The following is a 19,962-nucleotide window of genomic DNA, read 5'->3' as shown; positions in this document are numbered from 1 at the left end:
CTCTAAAGTAGAAGAAATAAGCCAACTTTCAAATAAACACCTACTACCACCCCACTCCATCTTGTATCTCCAGACCTTGGTTCAGCAACATTCATCCTATCATGAAGCTATACTATTTTTTCCCATGGGGGGGAGCAGAACGGCTAAACAGTTGGGGATGGATGCATCATCCCTTAAACTACCAGTCTCCCTGAAATGGTGTGATTGTGTTTTCAGTTACGACTTTGCTAAATAAGTGCACTTAATAAAAAAGCTGGTACTCTTCAGGGATTATTGCTGAGCTGTCTCTTCTGTCTACATGTAAAACATGCATATAAGTGCTTCAGTGATTGGAACTATAGAGACTGAGATAGGTAAGTTCTCTCAAAATGCTAGTTCTAAATGAATTGTGCTCCTGAGGGACATGTGAATAAGGAACGTTCTTATTTCTCTTTGGTACATACTGTAAAAAAACCAACCTTTTAAATGTTCTTGCAGGGAAGGTTTGTACTTATTTTTCAGTAATAATTTCAAGTTACTCCTAATGCTTTGTTAAATAATGGCTACGAATTGATTTTTCCCGAAAAAGAAGATACTCCATAATGCTATAGAGATGTTTTTTAATATAACTGACAGTTCAGCTAGTTTGTGTTTAGCTGCTCCGACACCAGTTCTGCAACACATCTAATTCCAAGCATGTAAATACTCCTGTTGAAATCAGTGGGATTACTTGTATCTTTCCCCTCTCCCCCCATATGATAAAGGGGCAGAAAGAGCCATTTTGATCTAGTCTGACCACTACATAACCGACAATATCATTTTACTGTAACTTTGAGAGGTTTTCTTTTCAGGCATTTTCAGACATCTTTGCAGAAAAAGGACTTTGATTTGTAATATGCTGCTGGTCATTAGTTTTAAATTTAACACATTCATATATCAGTTTTAGTGATAATGCAGCAAAATAGATTTTGAAATTGTAAACTTTTATTTACATGGGAAGGCTGATCTTTTGTCCTAGGCCTTTGAAAATGGTGGCAGTAAATTGTGAGTGTAAAAGCAGGGAATTGTTTGAACAGGAAAAAGAGATTCCTGCACTTAGCACTATTTTTTAAAGTTATATTAAGGACATTTAACACATGTAGATAGATGACTTTTTAGCATTTATCGGAACCTAGAAAAGTAAAAGTAAAAGTAGATTCCAGGCTGGAAACATGCATACCCAGTTTCATCCTTGAATACATTATATGGCTGACTTCCCTGAATATTCATTTTTTATTTTAAATTTAACCTTTTAAAGTAAACTTGGGCCAATAGGGGGCTCTTCTGCCCCCAGAACCATGCTTTGGGTGCCTCCCCTGGGGGCCAGCCCCCTTCCTGGAACACACCTGCAAGCCTGGGGTAACCGCTGCCACCACCTGGGCCTTGGTCTTTGTTAAGGCTCTGTGCTGCCTAGGGTGCACAGACCCTGTGGACCTTGGGAGTGCCTAACCCACTGTGGTACTTTGGGGTGCTTCCTTTTAGCCTGAAGCATTCAAAAGTAGCCTCCTACATGGGAGGAAAGTAAAAAGCCACGCCCACCTTAGCCAGCTGACCAAAAGGGAGATAAAAAGGCTTTCCTCACCCTTCTCAAACACACCCAGCAAGGTGTGCTATAACAGATAGCTTTATTGATCAAAGAGGCCTGGGGCATGGGTATAAGACAGAGAAATATCAAAAGAAAAAAACAAAACACCATGAGCAAAACAGAATAGGCTTGTTGGCCCTTTTGATACACATCTAGTTCATTTAATCCTAAATTATTGGCTAAATTGCAGGTAAGTTACTGACATGTTCATCCAGAGACCAATGGAGGTCTGGAGACTTGTTGCTCGTTTCAGCATCCCAAAATGACTGACTGCCTCCAAAATGGAGTGACCCCTTTTAAAACTTTTGTGACCTCGTCACTACTTCCCAACTAGAAACAGGGTCTATGTGATGCAGAGCAATCCTTTTAACAGTTGTTGGCATCCTCAGGTGGAGGTGGCAGAGTCATACAGGTATCTTGGTGGGAACTAGGACAAAGAATCTCTACAGCCCAGCACAGCTCCCCGTAGGTGCCCAGGCTCGGTTACTAAAGCAATCTGGCAGTGTGAAGAGGAGACAGGGAGTTGGGCTGTCCACTTACAGAGGAGAGGCAGTCTGAGGATGATTTCTTCACATAAACAACATAAGCTGGAAATGTCTATGTATAGAATGTCTGTCCTTTGCTTTTTCTTAACTACTTAATGCACATGTTCTCAGCAGTTCACATTTTGCTTTTATTTTGCAGCCAGAAGGATGCCAGTGTAAAAGAAATACATTAATGTTCTACAGTTATTGTTCAAAAGGCTGAATCCTACAAAAGCAGTTGTGGGAAAGTTTGAGTTGATTACTATAGAATTGTATATTATTTTTATTAGGGCTGTTCTCAAAGAGATTTTCATATATTTATTCCCCTATTATTTGGCAACTTGAAAAGTTTTACAGGAAACTTGACTCTATAATGGAGTCAGTGACACAAGTGCAACTTCTTACTTTAAAATATGGCACTTTATTTCCCTATAATTAGAGAACAGGAAACATAGAAGGAATTCTGTAACTACTACAGTTTCTGTTCACATGCTTAGCTCTTGTACATCTTGAGTTCCTTATCCATGACCTGTCTGGCACAAGCTCAATATATGTGTTTCTTGTATCATTTACAGTGGTGTAAATTGAGAGCCATTCCTCTAGAGTCAATGGAGTTACCGAAGTCTATATAAGATGAGAGCTGAACCCAGAGATCAGGGGCAGGTTCTTAGATTTTGATTTGCAGAATCCTAAAATAAAGGTGTCCAGAAGTAGGTCTGATTATATAAGCTGCATCAGATGTTCAGGCTATATAATATTTGGACTTCCATTTTTTTAAAGAAAACTTCTATTGCTCCTGGTTGCAAAAGTAACTTCCAAATGGGAACTGAAAGCGAACTGTTGCTGTGATGTCTTCTCCAACAATCTTTCTCAGAGATGTGAACTACACTATTCTCTATTCATCTCAATTGCATGCTAACTCCTATGGTATCATAAAGTCTTTGATGTATTTGCAGTTGGGATCTTTTATTTTGTCTTTGTGTTTTCATTGCTGTATGGACATAAGGGAAGACTGAGTACCATGCATATGTCAGATAGGTGTTTACCATGGGTTGTGCTGATGGAGAAGAAGCTTAGTTATTTCTTTAGTTTCCATGTTGTTTGTGGGGTCAGTAAAGAGGCCGTAGTCAGCTTTCAGGAACAGATTAACTTTTTAAAGAACTGAAAGAGAAAAGTGAAACTGTGAGACAACTCTGTTCATAACTTCTGTGTGCCCCTGCTCCTGCCAAATGCCTGTTTTTCTCCTGGCAGTCTTCTTACAAGCTTCCAGTATCCTTACAGTTCTGTGCGCTAAAAACTTGTCTGTATTATGATATACCTTAGAAACAGAAGGATAGATGATGTCCGTTAGAAATACATATGGCCATATTAATACCATTCGCTCTGTGCTGAGTAACTGTACAGTGAGTGCACAGTTCTACTGATAAGATATCCTGGATCAGAACCCAGCCTTTGGCCCTCTCCGCTTTGCACTGCTCTAGTGCAGGGCAACTAGAGTTTCCCCTAATTTATGACAGTCCCCAGATAACATAAATGTTTTTCTACGCTATCTGTCCATACTTTCCTCCTAGAGTGTAGGGCACTGTGGGAGGGCCAGGGCAAAAAGGGGACATGGATGAAGTGCTTAACTTGCTTTGGAGGGTGCTGCTTCTCTGCAGGGGGAACTGTTCTGATAGTGGCATAGGGCCAGCATAACAATTCAGATACCTGTCCTTTGTGCCAGGAGGTGGTTTGGAAGAAGAGGGGCTGATCAAAGAGCTATTCATTGTACATGGAAGTCATATCATTATATCCCTAGCTGTTAGAACTGCTCTTTGGGACAGTAGGTAGCCAGCCATCTCCAATGAGAACTGGTGCAGTTTCTGGTTGCCCCAGGATCATAGCACTCTAAAAATACCTTAAAGCTGCTTCCCCTTTCTCATCCTCCTGGGTTATCCTGAGTGCAGTTCAGTTGTCAACCAGGACTCTTTGCCTGATGTTTCTCTTCAGCAGTGGTTCTCAACCTTTCTAAACTCAAGGCACCCTTTGCTATACTCACGGCACCCCTCAGAAAATGCCAACTCTTAGTTTTCACTCATTTTTTGACTAAGGAGAATAGAACTATTTTTTTTTAATTGGAAACAACTCAGAAAGACCATAATAGGTCAGGATGTTTTTAATAGTATGGATGCCTGTTTGAATTCTTAGGGTTTATCTTATGAATCATGTTTGCAGATCAAACACTGCTAACCTTACATGGCATCCTGCAGCACCCCATGGCATCCTCAAGAACCACTGTTACTGAGAGCACAACATCATTTGGTTTCTTTCTCCCTTGCAGTACTGCATTTCAAATTCATGTCTAATACACAATCTTGTATCATGCTCATGTCTTTTCTACCTTTACTGCTTCCTGGAGTCCATGTGGTTTGGTGTACTATACCACTCAGGTACTAGTAGCCTGCCAGATGTACTTGAGCTGGGAGGCAAGCACCAAAAGCTGTTCAGACACCAGGTCATACAGGCATTAGCTGTAGCATGTCTCAATAACAACACAGACGCATGGCTAAATGAAGGGCTATTTCACTAGGCCTGACAAAAAAGACAAGGCTGGAGAAGGTTGCAGATACCTGAAGATCTGGGGCTTAGGCACATGCAGTTTCTATATGGATGCTTCCCAATGTGTGACCTAGGCTTAGGACAGATTTTTGGCCTGTTTGATGTGGACCAATGAGATTTAAGGCTCTTCTGGACCAGTGTTTCTTATGCCTCTCCAGTCCGGTCTTTGCTAAGGGTGGTAGGAGCTTGCAAGTTTCCAGTGCAGCATTACATAGTGGTGTGTCTAGTAGGGTACCATCTCTACTGGCTGGCTGCTTGTCCAATTTGTGCTGCAAACTACACATTTCACACACATCTAAACCTGACTGCTTTGTCCATTAGCCGTATACACATGGTTTCCCAGCTCCTGGGGCAGCCACTTTGTACAGAGTCCCCCACTGCTTCTGGCTGGCTTGTTTAATGGCTGCTGCTTGTTCAAATACCAGGGTCCCACCCACTAGAGGTCTGGGAAAAGGCAAGGTGCCTGTGTGTCACGGGAGAAGTTTGGGAATAATAGCTTCATGTATTAATAATTCATCTCCCTGGGTTTCTCCCTGTGCATGGATTATAGAGCTGTTGGGTAGAAAATAATTAGTGTGAACGCACTTACAAAAAGTTAGTATCAAGAAAGATGTTGCAGCTTGTAATTATAACAGGTTTTTTGTTCTTTTCACAGATTATCACAGCTGGCTTGTCACCATTGTTCTTTGTCATGACTGTTAACATGCCAACAATTTGCTGGTAAGTATTTGCATGCAATTGTTATGGTTATTTTGAATTTCCTATTGACTTCGTGGGCAATATTAATTAGTTTGCCCAGGAATATGTTTTAAATCAGTGTTTCTCAACCTTTTAAATAGCAAGTACCCCCTAACTTCTGAAAATTTTACTAAATACACCAACACTCAAATTTCCAGGGGATTATATTTTTACAGCCTAATGTGTGCCACATGTTGGAAGAAGGGCTGTGTATATGAGGCCGTGATATGACAGATGCCTGATCTAGTGTGGGTAGGGTTGCCACCTTTTACACCAGGGGTGCACAACTCAAGTATGTACCTGGGCTAAAGGTGACGGTGGCCAAAGCTAGGAGGGCTAAACCCAGTGCTGTGCAAAGCGTGGCATGCCAGATTATTACTGGGGAATTTAAAGTGCCATGCAGTGCGCAGCTCTCCAATTTTTTTGCCATAGTTTTTGAAAGGAAGATGGGGTGAGAAAGAGAAGAAAAGAGGGTGAGAGAAAGTATTGGGGTACCCACATACCCCCTGCCTGTCTTGCGTACCCCCAGGGATACGTGTACCACAGATTGAGAAACTGTTTTAAATGACTAGTCTATTTACGCTCAGTAATATTTTGTGTATCTGTGGACAGTGCCCAGCACAGCACAGACTGTGAATACAAATGATAAAACGGAATAGTAATACATATCTCCTTCCAAAGCAGTGCCTTATATTTTGCCATATAGAGCCTGCTTCTCAAACTTGGAATTTCCTAAAGCAAAATTGTAAGTTTTTATTTGAGTAGTATCAGTATTTAGGTTTAGGCTCCTTGAGGCAGGGGCCAGCTTTCTGTTCTGTGTTTGTATAAAGCCTAGGGTCCTGATCCTCAGCTGAGGCCTCCAAGTGCAACTGTAACACATTATATGTTAATGATAATAGGTTTCTGAGTGCATGTTGGTGTATAGAATTATTGTTGAAAGTCTATATCCCTCCATTTTTTGGGAAAACTTCAGACTGGGCTCTTATTTTCTTTGTGCTCAGTGTTACAGGGATTCTGCTTTTCAGTGAATTAAATCACTGAGTTTTCTTTTCAAGATTTGATACTATAATATCAAGCTCAAAGTCATGTCATTGAATTATATGTGCACTCACACCCTCAGATTTGCATATGCATCAGGCAAATCAGGCTGCTGTGTATCTAGCAGCAGATTTGGTAACACATCTGGATTTAAGTCATGCCAGATGTGGGATATGTAGTTTTGGAAGAGTGCAGTGGGCTATAAACAGTGTATAGACCGTGTACAGGCTTTTTGCAAAGGGATATATTTCTTAAAATCTTTGAGATGTCTAGGACTATATTAGACATTCGTTTTCATTTTCCCTTGACATTTTTGAACAACTGATCCTACTCTCTGTAAAATTACTGGAGAAGCTCCAGTTGGACCTTCAACAAATGAAGGACTGAGATCTTTCAACAAATGAAGGACTGAGATCTTTTGTATATTGTACTTTGTAAACAGCTGCAAATGCGAGTCCTCTGTAACTGAAAAATAAGCATTCTACAATGTAATCCAGTTTGCCTTGTGCTTGACTTTTCTTCATTGTTTTGTAGAATTTCCAAGTCAATGAACCACTCATTTCCTTCCTGTATATGGCTTTTCCTTAGTTATCTTTAGATATTTGTGCTTTAATCACAATGAGGCAGAAAAGGATTGTGAAATGTGACCTCTACAATTGAAAGGCAGTTAGTTCAACGAGACCAACCTGGTGGCCTTTTACGATCAGATCACCAGATCATTAGATGCAGGGGTAGCAGTGGACATAGTCTTCCTGGACTTCCGGAAGGCTTTTGACACTGTTTCTCACCCCATTCTCATTAAGAAACTGGGGGGCTGTGGTGTAGACACCCACACAGTCAAATGGCTCGCCAACTGGCTGGAGGGCCGCACCCAGAGGGTGGTAGCGGGTGGGTCCTTCTCAACCTGGAAGGACGTGGGCAGTGGGGTCCCCCAGGGCTCGGTCCTTGGGCCCGCACTGTTCAACATCTTCATCAGCGATTTGGACGAGTGCATAAAAAGCACCCCGTTCAGATTTGCTGATGACACTAAGATGTGGGGGGACGTGGGCACACTGGAAGGGTGCAACAGGCTACAATCAGCCCTGGACAGGTTACAAGGGTGGGCGGATGAGACTAGGATGGGATTCAACACAGACAAGTGCAAGGTGATGCACCTTGGGAGGAACAACTGGCACCATACCTGCAGGTTGGGGAACTCCCCTCTTGTCAGCACGGAGGCGGAAAAGGATCTTGGGGTCATCATTGACTCCAAAATGAACATGGGCCGGCAGTGTGGAGAGGCAGTTAGGAAGGCCAACCGCACCTTGTCATGCATCCACAGATGCATCTCAAGCAGGTTCAAAGAGATGATCCTCCCCCTCTATGCGGCACTGGTCAGGCTGCAGTTGGAGTACTGCGTCCAGTTCTGGGCACCGGACTTCAAGAGGGATGTGGACAGCATGGAGAGGGTCCAGAGGAGGGCCACTCATATGATCATGGGACAACAGGGCAGGCCCTATGAGGAGAGGCTATGGGACCTGAACCTGTTCAGCCTCCAAAAGGGAAGGCTGAGGGGGGATCTTGTGGCCTGTTATAAACTAGTCAGGGGGGATCAGCAGGCATTGGGGGAGTCACTGTTCCCCCGAGCACCGCTGGGAGTGACCAGGAATAATGGGCACAAGCTGGCAGAGGGTAGGTTTAGGTTAGATATCAGGAGGCGCTACTTCACGGTCAGGGTGGCTAGGGTCTGGAACCAACTTCCAAGAGAAGTGGTGCAGGCTCCTACCCTGGGGGTGTTTAAGAGGAGGTTAGATGCACATCTTGCTGGGGTTGTTTGACCCCAGTACTCTTTCCTGCCATGGCAGGGGGTCAGACTAGATGATCTGCTCAGGTCCCTTCCAACCCTAGAAACTATGAAACTAGTTTTAAAATGCTTTTTGGAACCAACATATGTCCATTACGGTTTCATTTATCGACCTTAAAACACTAGAAGCAAAATATCTTTAATATAGTTCAAGGCTGATGTTTTCCATTCTATTCTCTTTTCCCGAATCATGTCTCATGTAGCTTTTTCTTTTCTTTTTAACAGCTCATAGATTAAACAAAGTGCAGAGAGCAGACCTTGAAATCAAACTGGGCTCTTTTTGATAAGAAATGCCAAAATAAATCTTGTATGTTTTTCTAAAATTGCAGAAGGTCACTTCTGTGGCTTAGTATGTGTAACACAGTACATCCTGCTGAAATGTTGCCAAAGGCTGAAAACTGCAACACACCCTGCCTAGCACTAAGCTAGTCTGACAATCTTCACTGTATTTTATACATATGTGCGAGTGTAAAATATGCATGATTGTGTATGTGTGTATGTAGCATATATACATTGACACACACAAGTGTATGCTAATTTATTTATATAGAAATATACATATAGAATGTACAATATAAGCACTATATTCCTCTACGCTCTTACATAATGTACATATGTGAGTGTATAATGCATAAATAGCAAATAAATTTCTTCAGAGAAGCTTTATTTGAGACCTTAGCCCAGGATTATGTTTAGATGATTGAGAATTCAAGCAGGTGATGATTTTTTTTGGTGCCCTTTATTGTTTGGAACAAGCAGTGTCAGGGATATCAGCAAAGCTCCTAGAATAGAGTTTGTTGTATTAGGGCAGCTGCAGTGAGGATTTTTTGGCACATGTCCAGTATTAATATTGGTTATTTCTTTGTGTGTTAGTTTTGTAGTGCTGGGATGGGCATAAGGTCCATCCCATCATAAACAAAATACAAAGCAGGACATGCATTCTCCTCCCTTGGTAGAGGCTAGATTGGTAAATGATATACACACAAGGGAATACAAGGTCAGCAGCTCAATTAGGGGGAATACAGCTACATTCTTGACTTTAAAGTATATGGTGAGATGTTCATGAGACCATATTAAATTACTGAGGATAAGGACTGGAATACTAGAACAGATAACCATATAAAGATGAGACCATAATAGAGCCTACCTTTATTTACATGTTAGCTTTTATTCCAAAGTATCTCAAAGGACTATATGATGTATCTGGCTGTTGCTACTGTATCTATTGTAGATATCAAGTACCCAGTCATTTTTTCCTGATCACTGAGGTACAGCTATGGATAGAATATGTTAAAGTTAGCGCAGTAGTTTAGACAGGAAGTGCCCTCTTAAAGAGAAGTCATTTAGAATTTAATAGAAAATTGTAGCTTTTCTGTAGAATTTTTAGGCCAAGTTGTAGATCAGTGGTTCTCAACCACTGTAGATTTAGGGAACCTCCTCCATAACATTTCCGAATTGGTATTTCCCTGGTTGAGAACGACTGCTGTACTGCTTCAGCTTGCCTCAGTGCTAGTCAGCCAGGGTGATACCTGAACTACCCTGCTTGCAGAGCCAGCCTTAAGGAGCATGGGGCACAGTCTGGCAGGGAGGCAGAGCTGCCTGCGTAGCCCGTTCTGGCTCCTCTTGAGCAATAGGCGAGGGTGGGCTGGTCACCACTCCTTCTGCCTCCGGCACTGCTCTATGTGTGTGGTGCCCCCCTGACCATGGCGCCATGTGCAGTTGCCAGTGTTGCCCACCCTTAAGGCTAGATCTGTCTGCACAGCCAGATACACCTAAATCAGATAAGCCAGTCCTGCTGTGGCCTTTCCCAGTCTGGCAGCCCCTCCCCCCTTGTGCTCCATCTGCCCCACATGCTTCTGTGGGCAGAAGTGGCGGGGGTGAGAAATTGGGTACTCCTGCCTTCTATAAATGTATCAGTAACCCTGATGTAGGCAAGAGCACATGCTTGTGCCTCAATCCTTCCCAGTATGGCTGTGCATGAAGTGCAGGGGGTAGGTCCACCTGGCTGTGGCAGCATGTGTGCTACAGCACCCCTGAAAGGGTCTCATGCCACCCTGGTCAAGAACTGCTCCTGTAGAGTTTTAAAGCAGGAATATGTTTCTCCATTAAGGTCTGTATTTAAAACTATTGAAAGTAAAAGTTGTTCTTTCTCTCAGAGTAATTTCTATGGGAATCTATATTTTATAGGGTTTTTCCTTAGTGACTACAGCAAAGAATATGAATCTAAGTGTATATTAATAACTACAGCTGAAATTTTATAAATCTCATGGAATTTTTTTCAGAAAAAATATTAACCCAAGGATTCTGCATAAAGTGTCCCAAGATTTCAGCAATTACAGGTGCCTAGGATCTTGGTTTTAAATCTCTTTAGAAACCCTGGACCACCATTCCTTTAGTTCTAGTTCCACATCCAATGGTTCAGCATGTCAGAATTTAAAGTTGCCATCTCCCTGCCTACTAGCATCCAGAGCTTTATACTGTACAGCAGTATAACTATATTAATATTATACAATTGTTATGTAATATTTACTCCTTTCAGGAATGGTAGGATTATGAGATTTATAAAACAGTTCAATGAAACTGAGATTTAAGCAAATATAATATTATTTAAGTCCAAAGAACCATGTCAGCTTTCCTTGCTTCTGGAGGGGAGGGTGGGGGGATGGGGGGGAATGCCTTCTTACTAACAAATTTATAGAAGTTTGATTTATTTATAAAGTTCAGTAAGCAGCTTTGCTGTTTCATAAACTAACTAAGCCATCAGGGTAAAATGAAAGGCCACTACATTTAGTTCTCCCTGTTGTAAAGGAAGTGGAAAAGAGCCAGTGTTCCACCCTGTATCTCTTCAATGTCATTTCAGAGGGGATTATTTGCCATTGCACAAGATGAATGGGCTGGTGATTGACATTTTAGAAATAAAAGGTGATTTCAGTTCATCCAGCTAACTATGGAACCCTGCTTCCAGCACAAGACTAGGGTGGGAGAGGAATGATTAGGGCTATTTTTGTGCTGCAAGAAGATGACGTTAAGGAACAAGTTGTACATACAACACTAAGACAGTTTTCTGCCTGCTGTTCTATAAGTGGAGAAACAGGTACATAGAAACTTCAAGTAGTTCATCAAATTCTGCATAAACTGCCCAGAGCTGACATTTCTTCTAGCCTCTTCAGTTAGCGGTTGACTTGTTTCCCAGTGAGTCATGAGTTTACATCCCTTCCTATTTTTTATCACTCAGTGGGTGCATTGTCAAGACAGAATACAGACAGATATTGGCAAGGGGAATCGTGTGGAACCAGCTGAGGTTCAGCCCTTTCTCTCTTCCCTTTCCTTTCATTCATGTAGTGTATGCATGATATATCAATATTCTCCTGTAAACATTTTTTTTATGTAGATATGTCTGTATATTTGCACATACATGCTTCTGATGCTCAGTAAGATCTACAAGACAAGCAGTTTCTGCTTTTGGTCATTTCTTAGCAATCTGAATGAAAATGGCATTGTCCCCAAAAGATCATGTTGGGGTTTTGTAATGTCAGCCTGAGGCAAAGGAATTCCCTCCTTTCTCTTGGTGCTGTGCGGTTTGTCCTTCTATTAAGTGTGCATTCTTGATCAGTGCTAAAATGTATACCTTACTTTGTTTACAGCCTTCTGCTTGGTGGTCTTGGAGAAGCCTTGCTCATCTACACTGAAAGGACAGGCACGTAAAAAAGGGGAAAAAAAAGAAAAGAAAGCAAGTATCTCTCTCTGGGAATAAGCCTGAAGTGCAGCTCAGAAATCTTGGAATGAAAAAAACTCAAGGTGCATCAACAGAAATGAAAAAGTATGATTAAAAACAAGGTTCTTTGGGTAGATGTGATATCTTTTATTAGACCAACTAAACAGTTGGAAAAATTCCTCTTTTTCAAGCTTTTGGGAACAAGCACCCCTTTTCAGGCAATAGGGAGAGTCTGTACAGGGAGTCTGTATAGATTTTTCCTGTTGCCTGAAGAAGGGCGTTTGTGTCCGAACGCTTGCAAAGAGAAGTTTTTCCAACTGTTTACTTGGTCTAATAAAACGTATCACATCCACTCAAAGAACCTTGTCTGCCTATGTCCTTAGACCAGCACAGCTACAAACAACAACCCTAAAGCGTGATTAAAAACAAGGTTCCTTCATTCTTCTTTCTTCAGAGGGAAAATTATGCTATTAATAACACTGGTGAGGGAGCAACATAGTTGATATGATGATTAAGAATCTGTCTCAAAGCACAAGACAAGAACTATTTATGATGAATGCTGTAACGGAAAAACTGCATTTTGTCTGTGGACTGCTCAGTGTGAGAATCTCTTTCAGTAGCACCTTCTCACGCAGGGAACTGAACTCTGCTATTCCTCAGAAACAGGAAAAGTCATTTTCTCTGCTGGACGCCCTAGCGTTTTTGTTCATGGCGGAGAGGAGGTTACACCAAACAATGAGAAAGTCCAAGTGCTGCCATGAATCGAATAGCAGTGGGCATGTATTTTATTTCCACGTGTCCTGTTAAAGGCAAGCTACTATATACAGTTCTCCAGGCATATCATCTGATTGGTAGAGGGCATTAGAGATTGGGGCTTCTGGAGATAACACCCCTCTGAAATTGTTGCAGACTGACAGACAAATCTTTGCTGAAAGAGAGATTAAGAAATAAATTTTACCACCTATTGTACTGGCTCTGTACGTGTAATTTTTTCCTTCTCTTGGTCCAAGATTTCTTTTTAACTTTGTGAATTCTGGTCAGAATAGTGTTTTTTTCCTGTATGATTTCCTAACAGCTGGTTGTTTCTAAATTAAAACAGGAGGGAACAGAGATTTTAAATCTTGAAAGAATATCATGAGAAATGGAAAGAAATTCATTCCAAAAAGCTTGTAAATAATTCCGTTCCATTAAGCCTGTTAGAATTGATTCCATGTTTATGTATGTAAGATGAACTTTCCCAAAGCTTCAGCGGGTCTTCTGCTTCCAAATTGCTGAGATCCAGTGGAACATGTACTTCTTTAACTTTAGGTACTTTGGAAATCCCCACCTGTAGTTACTAAAAGAGCATTTCCATGTACAAAGCTTATATTAAAGAACAGATTATATTTACTAATTACAAGCTTACATCAGAAGCTTGGAATTGTGGAAAATGGTTAAGAAAAGCAAAAGGGCACGAAGGTCCCTGTGGCCAACAAGTTAATGAAAATAGTAAGGACGTATTGTGATTCTGAAGCATATCAGGATCAAAAAGAATCCTAACAATGGCATTTGTACATTATGAGATAGACATGGTAAACTTGTCAGTAATAATGCAGAAAGAGCAAAAGTGTTGATTATTTCTTTTCTATATCTGGGGAAAATGCTAGATGAGGTAATCATATCATATGATTAAATGACAATTAAATGCTTTCCATCTCAAACATTATTACAGAGAATATTATTTAGCAGCAACTAATACTAGACTTCTTTAAAAAAAATCCAGAGACCAGCTGATGAGTGTTTGAGGCTGATTTCTTTTTTTTTCAGAAAGCCTTGGAACACTGAAAAGGTTGCGAAGAAAAGCTAATGTTCAAATATTTTAAAAGGGTAATCAGAATGACCTGGGTATTTCTAGATCTATTGTCTTAATATTAATCTTGAGCAAAATACTGGAATGGTTTACAGGAACTTGATTAATAATTAAGGACAGTGGCATAACTAGGGTTAACTGACTTGGGGCGGGGTGTGGAGGGGCAGGTTGAAAAAATGATTGCATGATTGCAATCACAGTGGCAAAAACTGGAAGTCACCACTGCTCCTGTGCTCCAGGTGCCCAGCTGCGTTGCTATGCTGCTGCTTAAGGAGGATTATATAACTAATACTAATATAATTAATGCTAATTAGAGTGGCTTTGTGGACAGTGGGTCTTATCAAACTAACAATATCTTACTTTGGATGATTTTGCAAGTTTGGCTGATAAATATAATAGTGTTGATGTGATATGCTTAATATTCCTTAAGGCAGTTGACTTGGTATTGTACACCATTTGATTAAGAAACAGAAATGGATACAAAATCAACAAGACATAAACTAAATGGATTAAAAACTGACCGGTATGTTTCAAAAAGCATCCATAAGAAGGCAAATCACTACATGGGTGTGTGTCTGCTTGTGCAATGATTAATTTTTGGGCCTATGTCATTTAATATTTTTATTAGTGTCCTTTTTAGAAATTCCTTATGGAGAAAGTCTGCAGAGTTGAAGATTGGGTAGGTAGGACATGTATGTGATGTGGAGTGATCTGTTTGCCATTGTAAGATGGTTTTAAGCAAACACAAGTATGAATACAGCCAAATATAAAACCATCCATCTAAGAATGTAGGTCACAATACAGGCATGGAGTCTGTTTTGGGAACCGGTGAAATTCTGAAATTCTGACTTGTGGGCATCATCATAAATAATCAGAGATAATCAGCTGAACCTATTAAGTTCCCAGTGGAAAGCTGTGGCCAAAAGAGCTAATTTGATGCTTGGATCCATACGTAGGCGAAGATAGAGTAAGAGTATGGAGATGATATTACCTTTGTGTTTGGCCTTGCTTTAACTGTTGTTGGAATGCTGTGTCCAGTTCTGGTGCCCACAATTAAAAAAGAACAACGAAAGGGTTCAGGGAAGTGACACACGAACTATTAGAAGGTTGGAAAACTTGCCTTATAGTGAGAGGCACCAAGGTTTCAGTCTATTAAGTTTATCAAAGAGAAGGTAAGGGGTAACTTGGCTGTGGTATATGGTACTTAGAGGGAACATAAAAGGGTTAATAGACAAAGGTATGATTAAATCCACTGGCTGGGGTCTGAAGCCAGACAAATTCAGACTCAAAATAGGATGTATTCTTTTAACAATAAGCGTAAGTAACTTTTGTAAGAACGTGCCAAGGATTGTGGTGGATTTTCTATCACCAGGATTGGATGTTTTTTAATAACAGATGTACTGAGGTTCGAACTAGAGTTAATTCAGGGAAGTCCAGCAGCCCATGTTATGTAGGGGTGAGACTAAGGTTATCATGATGATCCTTCCTAGCCTTGTAATCTCTGAATCTAGAGACAGTGCTGTGAGGTACGGACTGCACTGAAAAAGGGCATAGCATGCTCTTGCCTCCAACATGGGTCAACTCTGCTAGGCAGTGTTGCAGGCCGTAGAACCTAAGCTGTCTCTCCTTCCTGCTCCATTTGCAATATTAAGGGGTCTATAGGAAATAGTTTCTGCATAGAAGCATGGCACAAGCACTGCAGCTATGGCTGGAGCCAGTGGTGTGGGAGAAGCTCCTTATACACATTTCCTTTTGTGCTGTTTTCAAGGGCTAGGGACAGACATTACACATAAATTGGTTTAAGTGATCAGAAATTGGTTTAAATGTATACCAGAACAGACATTCAGTGCACATAAACCATTTTGAAAATGGCTGAAACTGGCTTGAGATAAACCTGGTTGAATGTAGTATCAGACTTAACTGATTTGGCTCAAACTGGTTTATGCATTATCTGTCCCAGACCCCTTCTTGATTTAAGTTAAATCAGACTGTTCCAGCATCCCAGCATGCTCTCTGGGCTGGGTGGGGCTCTCGGCTTTCTGCTCCAGAGAGCTGGGCTGGCCCCTCCCCTCTGCTCTCTAGTCGGAGCAGGGGTGGGGCATTGCCAGACACTGGCTTGCCATGGCCCCTGAGGCAAATTCCTCCCTCCGTCCCCTCTTCCCCCACCCCCCAGGCATATTCTGCAGACCGCAGCTGAAGTTTGCCAGCCCCAGCCACACCCCCACGGCTTGCTTGCAGCCAGGCACGGATGGAGTTTATTCCTCCTTCTGGACCACCAGAGTTTGGCCGTGGCTTGCCTGCATCCAGGCAGGGAGCAGGTTAATACCTTTGTCTGTCCCTTCTTGTCAGAGAGCTACATTTACATTATAAAACAGAACTTGTAAAAGGTGGGAATACCTAAACAAAGCCTTTCTGAATGCCTGGCTGTAAGGAGACACAGGATTATGTAAAACTTATACAAGGGTTTCTCTTGTCTTCCTGATTTACATTTTAAGTTAGATTAAATTGTGTATGCTGTATTTTACTGGGCTGTATCTTAGTTTAGGCGAAGATTTTTGGTAGTTCCCTGTTGTATGCTTTGCAAATTGCTGTGTTCAATACATGCTTGCTTCAGATCAAGGACTTTTCCCCATCCCCACTCCTCAGTCCAGCAGCAGCTTCTCCTCAACGCCAGCCTGGTGCCTGGCATCCCATGTGGCATGCTAGCCCTGGTTGGTGCCTGGCCACACCCCCTCTGCTCCTTGGAGGGCATCTCTCTTCCTTCCCCTTTGGCAGTGGCTGGCAGGCGTACTCTAGCGCACACCGGCCTCTGGCTTGAGCCACTGCAGGCAAGCGGTTGCATTTCCTGATTTAACAGAAAATGCTAGTCCAGATATTAATCAGTTTTAGCTGCACAGCTTAGACTAACCTGCAAAGATTGAATCAATTCAGGCTCGAGATTAAATCAACGTCTGTCCTTAACCAAGGAGCTCAGTAATTTTCCTTACCTGCATTATCCATAATAACCTCATGGTTATAGAAATGCAAGAGCGGATCATCTTAATTAACAGAGACCTACCAAGAACCACCAAAAAACTTATTCCCTTGTTTGGCAATTTTAGCAGAAAAGCCAAGGACTTAACGAGCATAGACTGATCTGCCTTCTGATGCCTACATTCCCAATCCACTGGGAAGGACACAGTGGAGGAGGCTTGCTTTGCCACTGCCTCTGCTATCTCTTCTGCAGATACCTGGGGGATTTCAGTCTCTGTGGCTGCTGAACTAGCCCCTTCATGAGCACAAAATCCTCTAAGCATTTATTTCACTTGATCCTGTTTCCATTTCACAAGCCAAGCTGATCACTTTCTCTTGGGTTTTGAGTTACTTTCATCACCATGCTGTCTGCACAGTGGTGTTGGCATTTCTATTTCCGCTATTGCAAAGGGACCAGAAAATCCTGGATTTTGAGTCATTTAAAAAAAAATAGAAACGCTTCACTAATATAGTTTCATAAAGTCTAGAAAGACTACATCCATGGCGACACCATTGTCCAAGGATTTAGTCACCTGGTCGTAAAAGGCAACCAGGTTGGTTAGGCAGGACCTGCCTTTGATGAACCCATGCTGATTGCCCCTGAGCATGATCTCCCCTGCGGGCCCCTCACAGATGTGCTCATTGATGATTCTCTCCAAGATCTTCCCAAGCACCGAGGTGAGGCTTACAGGCCTATAGTTACCTGGGTCCTCCCTCCTTCCTTTCTTAAAAAATTGGGACCGCATTAGCCAGTTTCCAATCCCCCAGCACCTGGCCAGATGCCCATGAACGCTCATACAGCTGAGCCAAGGGCTCCACGATGACCCCTGCCTGCCCTTGGGTGGAGGGCATCTGGACCTGCAGATTTAAAAATGTCTAGCCCTTCCAGAAGGTCCCTAACTACATCTGCGCTGACTGAAGGCCTGACAGAGCTATCCCCGAGCTTGTCCCTACCTCTGGTAGGTAGGATGTCCCGATCCCTGTTCAAGAAAACAGAGGCAAAGAAACTGTTAAAAGTATCAGCTTTCTTGTCTGGCGTAGCCACAAGATTACCGTTTGCATCTTGCAGGAGCCCTACATAGCCTGGTGCCCTCTTCTTGCTCCCAATGTACTTGAAAAAGGACTTTTTGTTGTCCTTAATCCTGGATGCCAGCCTGAGTTCCATCTTTGCCTTGGCCTTCCTAATAGCCCTCCTACACTCATGGGCTGAGGAGGAGTACTCCTCCTTGGTGATAGCTCCTCCCTTCCACTGGTTGTACGCCCCCCTTTTAGTCCTCAGGCATTGTTGTTATGTTTGGCTCTACTTGTTTGCTGTCTATGGGGAGCAGACTAGTTTCTACTGTGTAAAATTTAATATAAAAAAGGCACACTCAAGCTACACTTAAGGTCTTGCAGAGTTAATTTCAACCTTTTATTATTCATAACCCTATTGGCTTAAATCAGTGACTGACTAAAAGGGCTCTGAGCAGTCATGAGGGAAAACTGCTTTCTGTCCCTCAGGAAGCAACAGAATTGCAGGTGACGAGCCTAGGCAATACTTGTGCCAACCTGCTACTGGTGGAGGCGACTGCGCAGGTGTCACTCACTGAAAGTCTAATGTGGGGTGACCCTGCTGCAGAGAAGAAGAGGATTTAGATTGAAATTTGCAGGGCTCTTAATTATAGAAAACAAGTAGCTTTGTACATGCCTTAGAATGGCAAGGAGACTTCAAATGAGAACATCAGCAGGCCTAGGTATGGGGAATATCCTCTCTGGATACCATCCTCAGCTACAGCAACCCCAGCACTCTGCTTTCTTTGTCAATGGAGCCTCTAAGGGTATTGGAAGGAAGACAAGAACACAGCTTTCATGCTGCACTGCTGATAACTAGATGCGACTTTTGGAGGGAGCTGAAGGGAATGGTTCATCTTGTCTACTGGGTGGATTCACAAGAAAACGTGGGAAGAGGCCCTTCTCTGCTGTCCTGAGGTGCATGAGACAACAGAAAGGTTAGGTACTGATACCCTCCATCAGAGCATGTAGGGGTTCATAGGAAGAGAGAGAGTCACTCCATCACTTTGTGATTTGGAGAAGCAGAGACTATGTGTTACATTTACATGCTGGTGCAAGTACAGATGCATATTAGGGGTGTACAAACAGGCTGTATTTGATTCGGATTTGGCCCAAATTGGGGACAGTGATTCGATTTGTTGATTCAGATCACTGTCCCAATTGGATCTGACCAAATCTGAATCTGCAGATTCGATGCTGATTCAGAGAATCAGTGATTCAGCCACAGACACAGCTTTAAATGTTTTTTCTACATATCTTGAGGTACCAGGCACAGCTTGTGAATGCTGCAATGGTGGAGCGGGTGGAGCATCCCACAGGAGCACAGGGGGACCCCCCTGACACCCCTCCAGCTTGGTGATTGGCCACAGGGGGACCCTGGGCGCCCCCCCAGATCCAGGAGGCACCAGTCACTGAGCTGGGGGGTAAAGGGGGTCCCCTGTGCACTCCGTGGCAGGCCCGGAAGTGGACCAGAAGTGCTTCTGGTCCACTTTTGGGTCTACCGCCAAGCACACTGGGGGGGGGAACCCCACACATGCTCCTGTGGGACGCTCCATCCACCTCACCATCTCAGCTTTCACAAACCGCATGGTACCTTGAGGTATGTAGAAAAAACATTTAAAGCTGTGTCTATGGCCACATCATCAAATCTCTCTGAATCGGTTCAAAGAGAATAAAGGGTCTCCTGATTTGATTTGGTTTTGGAGCTGCTGAATTGGGCTGAATCTTCGCCAAATCGAATCAGCAACAGAAGCTTTGCACAGCCCTAATACATATATGCAGACAAACAAAAGCTTCTGCACATGAATGGGGCTGTTCTAGGGGGCTTTCAGGAGGGGAACTGACCCTAAATGTGCAGCCTCTCTTTTGTTCTTCCTTCCTAGGTGTTGAGTAAAAATTATTCTGCTGAGAGCCTCATGGAGTGTACCCCGCTCCTTCCACCCTATTTTGTTTCAGGTCTGAACCATTTGTGAGTGTTTCTTTCACCTGCTA

At 42.6% G+C, this 19,962-nt stretch overlaps 1 protein-coding gene across 3 annotated transcripts in view; it reads left to right on the top strand.

The window, feature by feature from the left end:
- The window catches only part of SLC35D4 (solute carrier family 35 member D4), a 96,312-nt gene extending 83,284 nt beyond the window's left edge, over positions 1-13,028 (top strand). For all 3 annotated transcript variants that reach the window (XM_090039809.1, XM_090039807.1, XM_090039810.1), the window contains exons 14-15: positions 5,381-5,445; positions 11,989-13,028. In XM_090039809.1, the coding sequence (XP_089895935.1) occupies positions 5,381-5,445; positions 11,989-12,049 (126 nt within the window). In that variant the 3' untranslated portion in view covers positions 12,050-13,028. The remainder of the gene's footprint in view (positions 1-5,380; positions 5,446-11,988) is intronic.
- The last annotated feature ends 6,934 nt before the right edge of the window (positions 13,029-19,962 follow it).

Source organism: Crocodylus siamensis, chromosome 3 (genome assembly GCF_052110815.1).
Source record: "Crocodylus siamensis isolate JL-2025a chromosome 3, ASM5211081v1, whole genome shotgun sequence".
Classification (NCBI taxonomy): domain Eukaryota; kingdom Metazoa; phylum Chordata; order Crocodylia; family Crocodylidae; genus Crocodylus; species Crocodylus siamensis.
The sequence above is the reverse complement of the archived record's forward strand: the minus strand, read 5'-3'. Positions and strand labels throughout refer to the sequence as shown.